The sequence below is a fragment of the Ambystoma mexicanum genome, chromosome 10, assembly GCF_040938575.1.
Source record: "Ambystoma mexicanum isolate Mex_15411 chromosome 10, UKY_AmexF1_1, whole genome shotgun sequence".
In the NCBI taxonomy this organism is placed as follows: Eukaryota; Metazoa; Chordata; class Amphibia; order Caudata; family Ambystomatidae; genus Ambystoma; species Ambystoma mexicanum.
Window position 1 is genome coordinate 1,432,049,663 of NC_090932.1, and position 15,809 is coordinate 1,432,065,471.

Consider the following 15,809-nt stretch of genomic DNA (forward strand, 5'->3'; position numbering starts at 1 on the left):
AACAGGCAGAAATATGTTTAAATGTGATTTGCAATGAAGTGAAAAATATGCTAAAAATGATTTTAATTCCCTATAGGATATTCAGGGTAGGTGATAGCTACTTAAGATTGGTTCAGGTCAACACTATCAGTGATTCATGAATGATTATCAGGTTGAAAACGGAGTTCAGCAGCTGCAAGCAAAAGGACAGCTATTTTTGACAGGTGGAGAAATTGAGTCAAATTGCAATTCGCTGCACTTTTTCCGAGTGCGTCAATCGCGATAGAAAAACCACGGATAAGAACACTTTACTATCTTTTGAGAGGTTTCATCCCCAGTCCTTACGACAGAATCTACCATTCGGTCAATTTCTTCGGATCCGAAGAAACTGCACCCTTAGAGCAGACTTTGTTGCCAATAGCCAAGACCTATCAGCCAGACTTCATGCGAGAGGTTATCCTCCGTACATCGTACGCACGTCAATGAACAGAGCGAAGAATATCCAGAGACAGGATTGTCTGTTCCCACAAGTTCGAGTTGCAGAAAATAAGATAACATGTGTTTCCACATATTCCCCCATTAGCAATGATTTACGCAGATGTATACTGAAACATTGGAATATCATCAATACCGAGGATTTTACCATCAACAAGCCTCGTTTCGCGTTCCGCAGAATGCCAAATTTGAGAGATAAGTTGGTCCATACCTATAAAAAATCCAAGGAGAATGGGATGATGACACAGTCGACACTATGGCAACTACCACCAGTAGTGGGTCATTATACCTGCGGTAACTGTTCAGTATGTAAACTTACATCCAATATGAAATACGTAGATCTTAAGGGTAGAAAGTGGGAACTTAGAAATTTCACCAACTGCAACTCTAAATGGGTGGTATATGGAATAAGGTGCCCATGTGGTCTTTTGTATATCGGGAAAACTAAAAGGCCGATACGACAGAGGATATGTGAACACAGGTCCTGTGTAAAAAATCAGGTTCCTGAAAAACCTTTGGTGGCACATTTTAAAGGTGCTCACCATAATGCGGACGATATACATTGGTTCATTATTGAAGTGATTCTTCCACAACCAGGAGGGGGAGATAGGGATCTCAAACTCAGGCAGGCCGAACAGAAATGGATTTATTCATTAGATACGGTCAAAGCTGGTTTGAACATTTCCATTGAATGGGCTCTGTTTATTCATTCTAAAAAATAACAGGCTGATACTCAATGGGATATATGGAGGAGAAGAGATGCCCAATTTCCGTATGAGGTAAGGTATTGTTTCATGCGCCTTGACCGCCGGGCTATATGCACCCACATTATGATTTTCCTTTTTGGGCACCTAATATAAGCAACAGTGCTTAGGCCGCCCATTTGGCCCACACACTATTGCCAATAGCTATTTTGGTTAAGAAATTTTTTTAAAAAAATGTTTTTTATCTCGCCATTCAAAATCACTTATGGTTGTGTAAGGCATCATGTACCAATAAGACTTCACTTAGGTATTTAGTTAATACCACCAGATTTGATCTTTCTTGGCATCGGTTTTGCCATTCTTTATGGGGTTGTGCGGAGGCCGATACACAAGTGGCAGATTTTGCTCCCCGTTCCTATATGGCGGAGAGTCGTAAGTCATGTGACCTTGCACGCACACGTACGTCACATGCAACGTGACGCTGTTTACCCTTTAAACCGGAACAGGGAGTCTTACAGGCACACAACACTGGAGTCGATTGAGGTGTACCCATTGATGGACAGAGTAGTGCGAGCACGCTTTTCCCGTATGAGGTAAGAACCATGAAAGAGAAACTTGGCAGTCGCTAGACACGGACGATCAGACGTTTCTGAATTCTCTCCTTCTTCTGATTCTACAGGCATTAGAACCACCGGCACACGTAAAGCGAGAACTCAGTGAAAGTGGAGCTTGTCACAATAAGATATATCTTGAAAATCTCTAAACCGGTAAGGCGGGTGAAGGATAATATGCAGTGTCTTATTCCCATTAAATGATAATCATTAAACTTAGAGAAATGTATTTTCTTTGTCTTAGAATTATACGGCTTAAGGCCGAATGCAGACAGCAAGAATAGCCACTTTGGTGACACAGAGAAGAATGTCTCTCACCGAGGACGGATGTAGCGTACAGTCCACCTAATATTTTGGCGAACAAAGCAATTTCTAGGTAAATTAAGATGAAGTTTGAATCACGAGTGATCCCGGGTTCATAACATTCAATGACAATGGTTAGGAAAAGGATGTAAACACTGGGAAATGTTGATATTAAAATCACATTGGCTAGAAGTGATACATATGCAAACATTCAGAGAAAGATATAGATATGCGAAACACAAAGAGACCGCATGTTAAAGAAATTAAATTGGAGTGGTGTACAAAGATACTACGATGTAACATATCCTTTCACTTGTATTAGAAAATAGAGATGAAGTTGATACAGATCTGATGTATGAAATGTCATGTTTTAAGTTATATTACCATGTTTTTTAGAATGTTTATATGTTTTTATTTATTTTTTTGTGTCTTTAGAAGTATTGGAACCATGGCTGATACCACGCAATGTTATACGTGACACACTAGAAAGTATAAGTGCCCTGAAGACAGAACCAGCAGAATATGTATTGGGGATGATTCCGTATATATATTTCTGTAACAATTATGATTTATGCTGGTCCTAGAAACACATGAACACAGTGTTGGCACATTTTCCTTGCCCATGTAAATTAGGAAGGGCATAAATAATATCATCGAGGGTTAACACACAGACCTCCTAGTGGAGCACGGAAAGGGTTTTTGATATACGAATTCCCAGTCCAGATAGACAAGTCATATATAACACAGAGGAATGTATTCCAAATGATTTTGTTGTATATTTGTTTTTAGTACAATACTGTTGAGTACAATGTGTTGTTGAAAATACTTAAAAATTAAAATATGTATATTTTTTGATAAACTACATGGTTATCCGGCCTTCTTTTGAGTAGGGGGTTATCATGACTTGATACATTGGTATCTGTGAACACTCGCTCTTAGTGAAAAGGATAGGAAGTTGGTTTGTGGGAACTTGCTGTTTTGATATTTAATTGTCCTCACCCACCCAGCCCCTAAAAAGAGGACTATCTGTAGTTCATAAGGATGGATGAAGGTGGAGAAATTGAGTCAAATTGCAATTCGCTGCACTTTTTCCGAGTGCGTCAATCGCGATTATGGAAAAACTATAAGTTCTCAGGATACTCACTCCTAAATCTGGAAGGAATGGGCCTCGTCACAGATCTGGTCAGGTTTAGACTGTACTTCTGGCGGGTGGTTCTGAAGTCACAGCTATCTGGGTCAGCTCTGCTCTGCTGGTCTGGGTCTCTGGTTCTGGCAAAAGTTCTTGGCACTGCACATCGGTCTGGTCTGGTCTCTGGTTCCGGCAAAAGTTCTTGGCTAGAATCAAACAGCACAGCCCCGCTGTTTTATTCTGATGTGCCCCTTGGAAGTATGGGGTAAATCAGTTTGCAAAATTGTAAGGCCAGCTGAGAATACTTTTAGCTTGTACTAGGCCTTCTGCTTCAAAGTTCTGGAGTCTGGAGTCTGGTTTTCTAAGTTCTGGTCTCTGGATAGTGCCTGAATTTGGATGTCGTCCGTCAAAGTGTTTCGCAAGAAAGTGGAAAGTGAATGTGTCTACCTGGGTCTCAGTGGCTCTTTTAATGTCTTTTGAAAATGGGTGGGAAGGCTGACTTTCTATGCCCAACCCTCTAAGGATCCTGATAGGTTAGCGGATTTTCTGTCCTCTGACTGGGGAATTGAGCTGTGAGTCATCCCATGTCATGAGACATCATTTTCATGGCATACAGAAAGAACACTCCCCTTGTCACTTTGCACACAAATCTATTCTTGACTTAAATGCATATTTATCTATGTACAATTTTTCTAATACTATATGTCCAGTTAACCTATGTTCTGTAGCGCCAAACCATCCGATCCCTGTCTTTGTAAGATGTTGTGTTCACTTCTGACAGAATTCTGCCCTTCTCATCCAGAACACAATCTCTAAGCTTTTCCAGATTTTACACAAATGTGCGCAAGGAATATGGGCATCAGATGATGAAGTGTCAGTTTTTTAACATACAGACATTTGGAGTAATACCCTATTTTCCGCTACTACTCCCCAGAACATACCACAGAGTCCTAACACCTCTTAAAATGTGCACAGAAAAATCACAGGAATAATGATATTATTGATATAATTTTGACAATTTTGTACTATGAATTAAATATCTTTTTAAAATTATGCTCTGGCCCAGAGGGGTGTGTGTTCCCAAAGCACATGGGGGAATTTCTGTTTTGTCCACTTCCTCCAAGCTCAGCTGGCTCACAGAGGCAGTGCCCCTCCCAGTTCCTTCCAAGAGGAAGCCATTTACAACCCCCTGATTTAGCAATTGCTTGGAGCAAAGGGAAGCTCATTGTTCTGTTTCCCTGCAGTCCATGATTCAATCAGAAAGGTGTAATCTCCTTTTGGTGGGGCAGCAGAAGGCAGGCCAGGCCTGTGAATGCAGTTGCTGGGCACAATTCAATCTCCATTTTTCTTCATTCAAATCAAACTTACAATTTTGACACATGCAGCTAGAACGCTGATTTTAAGTTCAAAACCATGACATTTAAGCAGTTGCAACCTATGTGACACTCAAAAGTAGGTCACTCATTTATTTTAAACATTTCGATTTTACTGGCTTTAAATCCCATTTCACTTAAGCTGCTGACATCCACAGCTCAGCCAGTTTTGTTATGAACATTATTTTAGGCTTTTCATCTTTCCAGATTTGGTATGCACACAAGACTTCATTCTACCAGACGTCTGCTGGTGTTCAGTAAGATTTTTGAATATCTTGCAATGTTTGAAATAGGCATTTTGAGCTTGCATTCATAGAAACAAAGGTGATTTCAAAGCGCTTTTCGAGTTAACAGGCACTGCTGTTTTTCCTTTGGCACCACATTTCACTCATGGCGCTTCTGGCGCATCACGCTCGCACTGGTGGGTGGCGGGTCAGGCGACCATTTTGGTGTGCACAAAAACTGCATGGTTTTCCTGGATTCTGGCGCAATTGTGGGCTTTTCGGCCATCTTGGATTTTCTAAGCTCACAGCACCAAATGTTGCAGCATAATAACTTGAACGTGGGTCGATACACCTGACAAAATCCTGAACCCAAGAGACCAATTCAGGAAGGGTGTGATCCTCGACTGAAAGCAGATGATCAACTGGGTATGGACCTAGTGAGGAAGACAGTCGTGACTGCAAGAAGCCCTTGTATCAATGGGCACTTAACCATCTTAAGAAGCAGGCCCACCACTTAAGAAGCGAGTGCACATTTGTACATAAAGCAAGTTTATTGTCTAATGGTCTGGGGAGGAGTAGGATGACCCTGTCGAGTCAAACTAACCCAAGTATCACTGACCACATAAGTTGACACATTATATACAGTTTTGCAACAGTTAAAACACTCCCATATATTTTATTACAATCCACCCCCACATGTGATTGGTCAAAACCTATACAAAGAAATCCCATCTTTCTCTAATTCTTCCGTTCCATTGTTATCTTAACTACCATCTTCAGACCATATTCATAGCACACCGCTCTTTGAATTTTCATCTGTGGTAGGTTGTGACATCCTGACATGGTTGTAAATTCATATACAAACATAATTTATTACAGGTCACAACTGCCCTGTAAACTCTTAACCTTAAATTGCATGTATACTGCAAATGACATAAGGAAAGCAGAATAAACAGGTTCCCTTTGAACTGGCGATAACTATTTCACCCACCTCAACTTTACTGGCGACCTGGAACATTCTAATCTAAATAACTACATGCATGGCCCTTGGCCACATCCTGAGTAAATAACTGAAATGCAAGGAGTTTCAGTCACTTTGGCATCGAGTATCGCTTCACCACACGTTTATTGCTGGTCAAAGACAAATAGCTGAAACCCTGTATCAAGCTCCCATGCACTTAAGAAATTGCATCTGCGTTGCGCGATACGTCAGGCTATTAAAACCATGGCTGGTTTCTTGCGCTGAGCCGACCATCAGCTATGGTCGTAGTTTATTTTTTTATAACAGGTTTTCATGTGTGATACCAGTATATTGCACAGTCATATGCATATTAATTATACAATTACATGTTGGTATTGGTGAAGTTACAGTCTACCGAAACTTGTTCCCAACACACCATCCCTCCCCTCCCTTGATTTCCCACCCCCCTTTGTCGCTGTGGTATTCGTTGTTTTAGGCTTGCCCTTAACTGTGTTTGAACAGGTAGTAGCGTCTGTATGGGTTTGTATTTTGTCTTTTTCACCAATTTGGGTAGAGCTAAACAGAGTTTGTGTCAGTGTATTCCATGCTGTTATGTCTGTGCTTGTGTCAGAGAGGCTTATGTGTGCTGTACGTCTCCAGATAGTTGTTTCGGCCAGTGTCAATTTTTTGAGATCTCGCCACAAGTCCTCGATCTTGGGGCCTTTTAGGGATTTCCACATCATCGCAATCTTGCGCTTAGCCAGTACATACGCTAAATCCTTGATCTTGGATATGTAGCATGTGTGTGTTGGAGCCGCGTAAAGCAGGCAAACATGCAGGCAGAGGTTGTCAGTGGGTTCATTTTAAGGCCTCCTCTATGCATTATATCTGCAACTTCTTTCAAATATTTCTATATGGTGGGGCATGACCAGAATATATGTATCATACCTGCTTCCAATTTTGACATATAGGGCAGTGTTGTTGGGTTGCTCCCGGGAATCTAGATATTCTAAGCGGAGTTAGGTAAGTTCTGTTGTCATGAATAGTTGAATCAATTGTAGTGTGGCATTACGGGACACTTTCTTATGGTATCGTAATATCTCAGACCAGTGCTTGTCCTGGAACGGTTCCCCTAGGGCTTTTTCCCATTTGGCATTTATGACCTCATCTGTGGGGGGTTGGCTGGTTAGGAGAAAACTATATAACAGAGATATCATTTGTGCACTGTTGGCCATGTCGTGTAGGGTGTTGATTACAGAGTCTGTCTCTATTATCTTGATATACGTCGGTCATTGCTTTCATGATGTTACCATACAACAGATATTGGCCATGGTGAAGGGCTGTGTTATCCACCAGTTCCTGAAAGGGTATGAAGGTAGTATCTCAGAGCAAGTCCCCAATTGTGGGAATATTTTTTGGTTCCCAGTGTGTCTGAATCCCCAAGTGGGCCTGGACTGCCAATGGGACCAGCGACGCTAAGTGGATTTGCATATATAGGTGGTCTTTTCGTTTTATGAGTGGTAGAGCCGGGTCCCATTTTTGTATTCCCAGTAATATTAGGTATGAGTGCTGTCCAGGATAAGGTCTTTTATACCATAATAATTCTATCAGGAATATGCGTGGTTCTGTGGGTTGAAGTAGCATAATGTCTGAATTAGGTTAATCTGCCAGCCAGCTCACTATATATTGTAGTTCCCCCGCCAAGTAGTAACGTTCGAAGCAAGGCACTGCAAATCCCCCCTCTTCATATGGCTTTTGCAATGAGGCTAATGCTAACCTGCATCTGCCATTATTCCACAGGAATGCTCTACATAGGGAGTCGATATTCTTGAAGAAGGTTTTAGGTTTGTTATATGGTACATTTGCAAAGTAGTGTAAAAGCCTTGGAAGGGCGATCATTATCAGTAGCGCTGCCCTGCCTATTAGTGAGAGGGGTAGCTTGGTCCAGAACTTCATTGAGCATTAAATGCGTTCTAGGGTTTTTCGGTTGTTGGTGTTATGTTCCTGAATGGTCTCATGGTATACACCAATCCCTAGGTAACAGCATGTGGAAGTGGACAATTTTAGGGTGAGTATCAGGAGTCTGTTTTGTTGCGCCATGGTCAGTCCGATAATAGGAACATTGATAACTTTTTCAAACTAATTGTAATGCCTGAAAGTTGGGAGAAATGTGTGAAGGCTTCCAATATAAGTTGTAGGTTGTCTTCTGGATTTTGCACATATATGAGCATATCATCAGCTCACATGGATAAATGGTGATGCGTTCCACGAACTAGTATGCCTGCTTCCTTGTATTCTGTCCTCAAATGTGTTGCCACTGGTTCCATAGCCAGAATGTATAGTAGCAGGGATACAGAGCAGCCCTTTCTGCTGCCCTTTTCTAGTACACAGGGCCTTGAAAAGTGACCGGCCATCTTGACACTTGCTGCAGGTTTTGAATATATTAGTTTCAGCCATCTTAAATAATTTGGGCCAAAACCAAACCTGCATAGTGTGGAGTATAACCAATCCCATCTAATGGAATCAAATGCTTTCACTGCATCCAGTGTTGCAATGGTGCATGGTGTATCCCAGGAAGTAATACTATACATGATATGGTGTAGGTGTCTTAGGTTCCAGGACATGCGGCTGCCTGGCATGTAACTGGTTTGGTCCGGGTGCACAAGTGTATTTATTACTTTTTTCAACCTATTAGCTAAAGTTGTCGTAAGGATTTTGATGTCTTGGGTAAGCATGGACAGGGGCTTGTAGGAATTACATTCTTGTGGAGGTTTGTTGGGTTTCAGAAGGAGTATAATTAATGATTCCCTTAGTCTTGGTGGGAGGAGACCAGAGTCATATGCTTCATTCAGAAGGTGTGGCCCCAGTTCAGTAGCAAATTCTTTATAAAATTCGCTAGGCAGGCCATGTGAACCCGGGTTTTTTCCTGCAGGTAATGATCTTATTGTGTTCACCAGTTCTTTTACAGTGATTGCGGAGTCTAGATCACTTTTCACCTACTCTTCCAATCTAGGGAGGTGTATTTTGCTTAGCACTTCTTCTATTTCCACCTGGTTGGTTATGGATTTTTCTTGATACAGGTTGCAGTAGTAGTTTTGAAATCCTTTGTTGATGCCCTCATGTGTATTACATGATATGATATGATATGATATGAGGTGCCCTGTTGTGTAAGTATTGAGTAGATGGGTGTTCTTTGTTCTTCCCTCTTATATAGCCAGGCTAATAATCTGCCTGGTTTGTCCCCCTCTGCATGGTGTCTATATATTTGTTGTTTTATACTTGTCCAGTCTGTCCCAATAGTCAAGGCATTGTTGGCGCAGAATTATTTTGTTTGTCTTTCTGTTTTTCTGTTCTAGGTGGGATTGTGTGAGCTTTTGTAGTGCCTCTTCCGCAGATGTAAGTTCTCTACAAATTGTGGCTTGCATACTCCCTTAGCGGGTAATTGTGATACCTCTAATTGCCACTTTTAAGTCTTCCCAAAGTATGCCCGCACTGGAAACGCTACCCTCATTTTGTAGAAAGTATTCGATAATACTATACAAAATATGTTCACAAAAAGTAATGTCGTGTAGGGCTTCGCTCCTCAATTTCCAAGTTGGAATCAGGTGTTTTGGGGGTGCGTATTGCAATTTCAGTAAAGTGGGGGGGATCTGACAAGATGGTACTTTTGTATTCTGTCAAGGTCAGTTCATTCAGTAGTTCACTACCCCTTAAAGAGTAGTCAAGTCTGGTTTGGACATTGTGCGGAGCGGAGGTATTAAAGTAGTGTCTGGAGTGTGGGTGTAAATAGAGAGTAGGGTGAGAACAGGAGGAGGTGAAGGAGGTGTCCGAGAGACCAGAGGAGCTGAGAGTGATTGGAGTGCGGAAGCTATTGTTAAGAGTATTTTTGTGTGAGAGTGGAAAATGTGAGGAGGAGAGGTAGAGTAGGAGTAGCAGAGGATTAGTAGTAGTATTGGCGGATGCAGTAGTAGTTGGGAGTGGAGATAGTGGAAGTGGAATAGCAGAAAGGTGAATGCAGAGGAAGGAGTAATTAGTAGTAGTCATAATGGTGGTAAAGGATAATATTGGAAGTGGAGTAGGTAGTAGGAATTGTTAGTGAGTAGATGAAGCAGTAGAGGGTGAGAGTGAGGGTTAAGTACAGAGCAGAAATAGTAGGAGCAACATAATTGTGAGTGTTACAGTGAGTGGGAGAAGAGGAGTAACTATCAGCATAAGGTGAAACAAAGATTACAACAAGAAGAATAGAAAGAGGCAAGGAAATTGAGTGAGAGGAAGGAGGAAGGAGTGAGATGAAGGAGAGCAGAGCAGATAATGGTGGCAGAGGGGTAGTTGGAGGTATTAGCAATGGTAAGGAACCGAATATCAGTGATCCAGTCTTACCAGAGTTAAGGGCCAGAGAATTCAAAGCCATCCATAATTGGATGGCAGAATAGATGTTATTAATTATTATGGAGTGAAGATGGTAATCTCCAGACAGTTCGAGCAAGACCTGGGAGTCATTGGCATAGTTTGCATACTGTACTCCCATGCTATCAAGCAAGTAGCTAGAACGTTGAGGCCGTAAAATCTCCAACTGCCACCTTGGCCGTACAAGGTCCTAAAAAGAATGGATCCAGTCTGCTGCAGATTGAGCAAATTACCCAGCTTAATCAAGCTCTTCACAAGTAGCTGATAATCAACTAAGTCAAAACCTGCAGAGAGGTGCAGTAGCATAAGAAGTTCTACTTGCCATCGATCGATGATGGAAGTGATATTAGATTTATTTATTTATTTAGTATCATTTATTCAACAAAATCATTGGCTTTTAATAATATCATCACCATGGGCATAAAACATATAGGAAAGAATAAATACGATTAGAATTCCCAATCATGATTATTTTCAATCCTTAAACCAGTGTAATTAATATTTAGGCAATAAACCCTGAGACTGCGTGCCATTATCGCCTAAGGTAATGCCCCTGGGCTCCATAGTTACAGCCCGACAAAGCGAGGGCCTTCACAAATGCTCCGGGGACATTACCTTAGGTGGTAATGGCCCGCAGTTGAGGGGCTTATTGCCATTAGTACCAAGGCCCGTTAGACCTGGGTACTAATGTTGTGTTTTATTTCAGCTGGGAGAAACGTTGCGTTTCGCAGCTGGAAAGAAAAGTTACAAAAATGGCCACTGCGGAAAGGAAAATGTAGTACATTTTCTCTTTCTGTGGCGGCCATAGCAAACAAGGGAAATGGCCCACATGGAAGGGGAGAAGGGACTACGCGTAGTCCCTTCTCCCGTTCCATGTTGGCCAGAAAAAAAGAAACAGCAGCACAAGGGGTCAGGTAAGGCTCGCAAACAAACCAATCAGTTTGTGAGCAAAAACAAAACCTGTGCCAGGTACTATTAGATTTTAAATAAAGGAGCGCTGTCTCAGTGCCAAAGTCTGTACTAAAGCTTGCTTGCCGATCTAACAGGTTATTAGTTTCAATGAAGCCCTGAAGTTGGCTATTTGCTATTTGGTCTAAAATGTCAGCAAAAAAGGAGCATTAGTAATTGGTTGATAGTTCCCTGGTATTACTGGATCCAAAATTGTCCTTTTAAGTAATCCAGTACTTCTTGGTAGAGTAAAGGAAAAGAAACTCAGAGAAGAGAGCATTTATGATCCTAGTAATCCAGAGAATTAATGACTCTGAGCCCTAGATTATATTTGAGGGGAATATGTCCCCAAAACATGAAGTAGGTTTCATGCCTTTTAGAGTATGTGTAACTTCACCCTTCGATACCTGGTGAAAGAAGAAGAGGCGTGACTCTGAAACAGGGACAGATTCTATAGCTGTTACTCTGACATCCAGTGATAAATACAAGGGAGAAGTGTTTAGAAAAGCTTGACAAGCTAAAATGTTCAGTTGGTGAGTACAGTTTTTTTATGAACTCGTCTTGGATAGCTTGGCACCAAGCTTCCCTTTTTTCAATCATTGGGTGTGTGTAAAATATTGACCCACAGCGTAACCATGAATGGCGTTATACTTATGATGCGTAGCAATGTAATCACAGAGACTTCCAGACTCACCGGTACCACCCTCTCCAAGCATACATTGAGGTTCTTTTTCACATTCGGTTTCAGTTTTTTGAGGGAAAATCTTGTCTCTCCAATGAATTCATTGTGGCCGAACTTATCTTCATCACAGACTGAAATCCTGAAATTGATATTGTAAAAAGCAGAAGGACCAATAAATATGCACTTCCAAGTAAGATAAAATTTGTTAAAAAGTGGTATAATCACAAAGGTTTTTCTAGCCATCAGTGTGAAATACCTTTACAGAAATATGGTATTTATGCAGCGGTTATGCACAAACAATTGCATTTGTTAAAGCTGGATGTCACATGTTGAAGTGCAGCAAACGTGTTTATAATGTATGCATGCCTATTTGAATACATAAGGTGCACAGGGCTGACGATTCAATAAAGCTGTTACTAGCAGCTGCTTATTGACACCATACATGGGTCACAAGGGGGTGCTACTATGGCTGCACAATTTCAGGTTTGGCATTACTGCAAGGAAGAATTGCCAAAGAGACACTTCTTTTGGGACAGCATTAATCTCTGCATCAGCCCTATAGATATATGTGATTTACTACCAGAGCTGCATGCAGTCAAGAGCATTGCCACACAGGATTCCTTGTCTAATGCCACATCCTATCACCACCACCCCCATAACCTGCTGTCTTTGACAATAATAAAGCCGCTGAAGTGCATTCTGATTGTCTTGAGTGTTGTTTTCACATCATCATACCAGCTGATCAGAACATAATTGACCCCCAGTTACAAATTGAGTGGTACATGTTGTGAATGAGGCATTGGTGATGGTAGTAATTCGTTTTGACAGTCTGTAGATCAGGGCTGCCTTCTACTCAGCAGAGGTGTTGGACGGTGACTCCCATGAGCCCTCACCATTGCCCATTCTGACTAGAGCGAATGGGAGTTGTAGTCCAAATATCTGAATGCCAAAGGTTGTAGAGTGCAGAAAAAGTAGCCACATTCCATGTGAATAAACACATGCTGCCGGATTAGACGGTTGCAATCACCGCCAGCAACAGACCCCTACAAAAGACAAGCAATGTAAGGTTCTTAGAGGTACTTCGAATGCCAGAGGTAATCAGGCTTTTTGGATTCAGGGAGGAAGAACAGAAGTCCAATTCCCGCATTTTCTCACGCATCTACAGCCATGAACATTTAGCTATGAATGTGCACTGTGTGAAACTTTAACATATGACTATGTTCCGAGGATTTAGTTAAAAAAAAGCAATACTATTGGAACTGGTGAGGGCAGTTGGCCTGATTTATGAAACTGCCCTCAATTTGAAGTAACATTATTCGGCTTTTCTTGGTTATCACATGATATTTCTTTAATGCAGAGGAGAAATTGGGTGGGGCATAGATGCAGACAGGATGTAATTGAATGGTGGCATTGGTCTCAGAAGTGACCTACATGGACTGGCGAAATTAGAAATGTGTCCTGTCCATGCAGCTCACCTGGTGTAGCCATTGAAGAGCGGATCTATGGAGGAGCGAGGCAACAATTTGTCAGGTGCCAGAGAAATGGTTATAGCATTCCCCAAATGCTCTCCTCCACATTTGTGCAGCTCGTCCCCAATACAGAATGTTTATCAGAGAGAGAGAGAAAGGGAGAGAGAGAGAGAAAGAGAAAGAGAAAGAGAAAGAGAGAAAGAGAGCGAAGGAGGAAAGGTGGGACACGCTGCAAGATGGCCATGTACAAATTCTAAGTTGCAGCTCATGGAGAAGTTGGGGGAGCATCCTAGAATTGCAGAGTAAAGAGCATCTGACTGTCAAAGGCGAAACCAGGTCCATGTGCAGAACTGATGTTTATGCTTTACTCGTGGTCACCAGGCTCTGTGTCTTTGCTGCACAGTCTTCCTCAGCCAGAGGACAAGAATGGTTCAAGAAGATTTTTACTCGGGGTATGCTGCACAGGATGGGCCAAACAATAAAGGGGATGGATAAAGAAAACTCAAAACCCTTCTATGAGATACAGATTTGTGTCTGGTATCACAGTTGTCTCTGACCCTATCTCATGGAAAGCTTTAAGGGTTCTGTGCCTCTCTTCTTAGAAGGATTCCCTAAGTCAACCTTTGTCATTGCGGTTTTAGGGGCTTTCCAAACCATTTCTCCTCTGTGGCTGCTCTATGCACATTTTATGGGGTGGGAGTACCGAACCCTTCATCTGAACAGTATAATTTTAGTCTCTTCTGGATCTCTTCTAGGATTTGGAGGGAGAGAAATAGCTACTGGGAAAGTAGGAGCCGGGGTCCCCGGACTGACCTGTTCTCCCCCTTCCCTGTCAGTTCTCTACTCCGGCTGTAATCACTGTCCTCAATAATATGCCACCAGCTTGTTCCTTCTCTATGACCTGACCAGGGCCAGACGAGCCATCTCGTACCTTCTGTGATTAATCCAATGAATGTGTCCCTTCTCCCCAAGGAGGAGACAACCCCTCTGTGACTAAGGAGGACAGCGTGCTACACAATACCCTCCATAGGGGACAGGGCAGGCAGGATTCCACTAGGGACAAGGAATGCTTAGTAAGGATTACATCACATCTCCCCTTACTCATAAGTCTGACATGTTTGTTGGTTGTATGGGAAGTGAAAAGAGCAATTATGTGCAGGACCCCTTTATTGTGGATGGCTTGGTTTCTGACTTGTATTTGTTGACACCTCTCTGTAGATGCCAGGACCAACCAAATGTCTCCTTCCGTTCCAGGGAGGAACTTAAAGTCTGCCAGACATCAGAAGCAGAGGAGAGTATATGCCATAGAGTGAGGAGTGTAGGCTTGTGGAGCCATTCAGAGGAGGAACAGAGTCGCAGACCAAAAGCGTTTTGGCTGGAGACCGAAAACAGTGTGGAGAATGCTGTAACTTCGACAAAGGTGAAGGCAGCCCTCAGCCACTGAGGGTCCGCTGAGGCAGGAAGTCACACCACCACCGAGGCCAAGAGTTATGGGCATCCAAGAGCACCAACGCTGACACTCCCAGCAGGAGAAAAGCGCTGGGAGCTGCAGTCCGCGCAGACTCAGCTGGAGCCAAGTATGAGGAGCCGACAGGGCTAGAGAAGCCTTAGCCTGAGAGGGGCTTAAATAAGGACTACCTCAGGAAGGGGTGAATGACATCGACCATTGGACAGGGCCAGAGAAGGCTGTGACCGTGCATGGCAAACAGAGGAACTACCGCAGGGAGGGGGGAATGAAATACAGAAATTGATAGTGCCAAAGATGCCCATAGCCCACACATCGAAGGGCTATCCAAAAAAGGGTTGAACCAGACTGAGAATCCCATAGGGTTAAATATTCCTGTTGCCTAGTCTGGGACAAGAATGGGACTGCCCATTAAAAGCAAGAGAGAGAGATCAAGCAGGGACAAAGAAGCTTGCAACCTATCCAAGGCCACCAGGTGAGAGTTCAGGAGGGCCCAAGAACAAACATTTTTTGATTTGGGAGTACCGACGTCCACAAGCCAAGTCTACATATCCCTAAAGATGGGATAAAAACCGGAATACCTGACCAAGATAATACTTTGATACAAAAAGAAACTTTGAAAGATATTTTTTATTTTTTCGGGAATCCCTTTCTTTTTTTTGAACTGCAAGAGATTCTATAAACTATTAGGTGGAGGTCAGAAACCAGCCAACACTAATTCCCAGGGTGAAGTAACCCTAGGCTAACCGCTAGATAAGTCACACCAAGTTCATTCCAGTGTCATTTTAAAGCTACATTCATTCACATACAATTTTTGGGACTCAAATTATAATCGGCAAAGTTTTTTTAGCTTCCCCAAAAATGTCCTGAATCTAATTGGCGAGCTGATGGCTAGTTAAATTAGGTATCTGGATATTAAATTTCATATTCGTAACTATTATACTTTTGGAAGAAAGGGCGAAAAACCATAGCGTGCCTATGTTATGGCATGCTAAAATGAAAGTGAGCATTCTTGGTCCATCATGAGGAGGGGAATATTAATATCTATATATTATGCCA

At 42.3% G+C, this 15,809-nt stretch overlaps 1 protein-coding gene across 2 annotated transcripts in view; it reads right to left on the reverse strand.

The window, feature by feature from the left end:
- The window catches only part of RPH3A (rabphilin 3A), a 1,455,977-nt gene that overhangs the window by 208,551 nt on the left and 1,231,617 nt on the right, over positions 1 to 15,809 (reverse strand). For both annotated transcript variants that reach the window (XM_069619488.1, XM_069619489.1), the window contains one exon: positions 11,829 to 11,955. In XM_069619488.1, the coding sequence (XP_069475589.1) occupies positions 11,829 to 11,955 (127 nt within the window). The remainder of the gene's footprint in view (positions 1 to 11,828; positions 11,956 to 15,809) is intronic.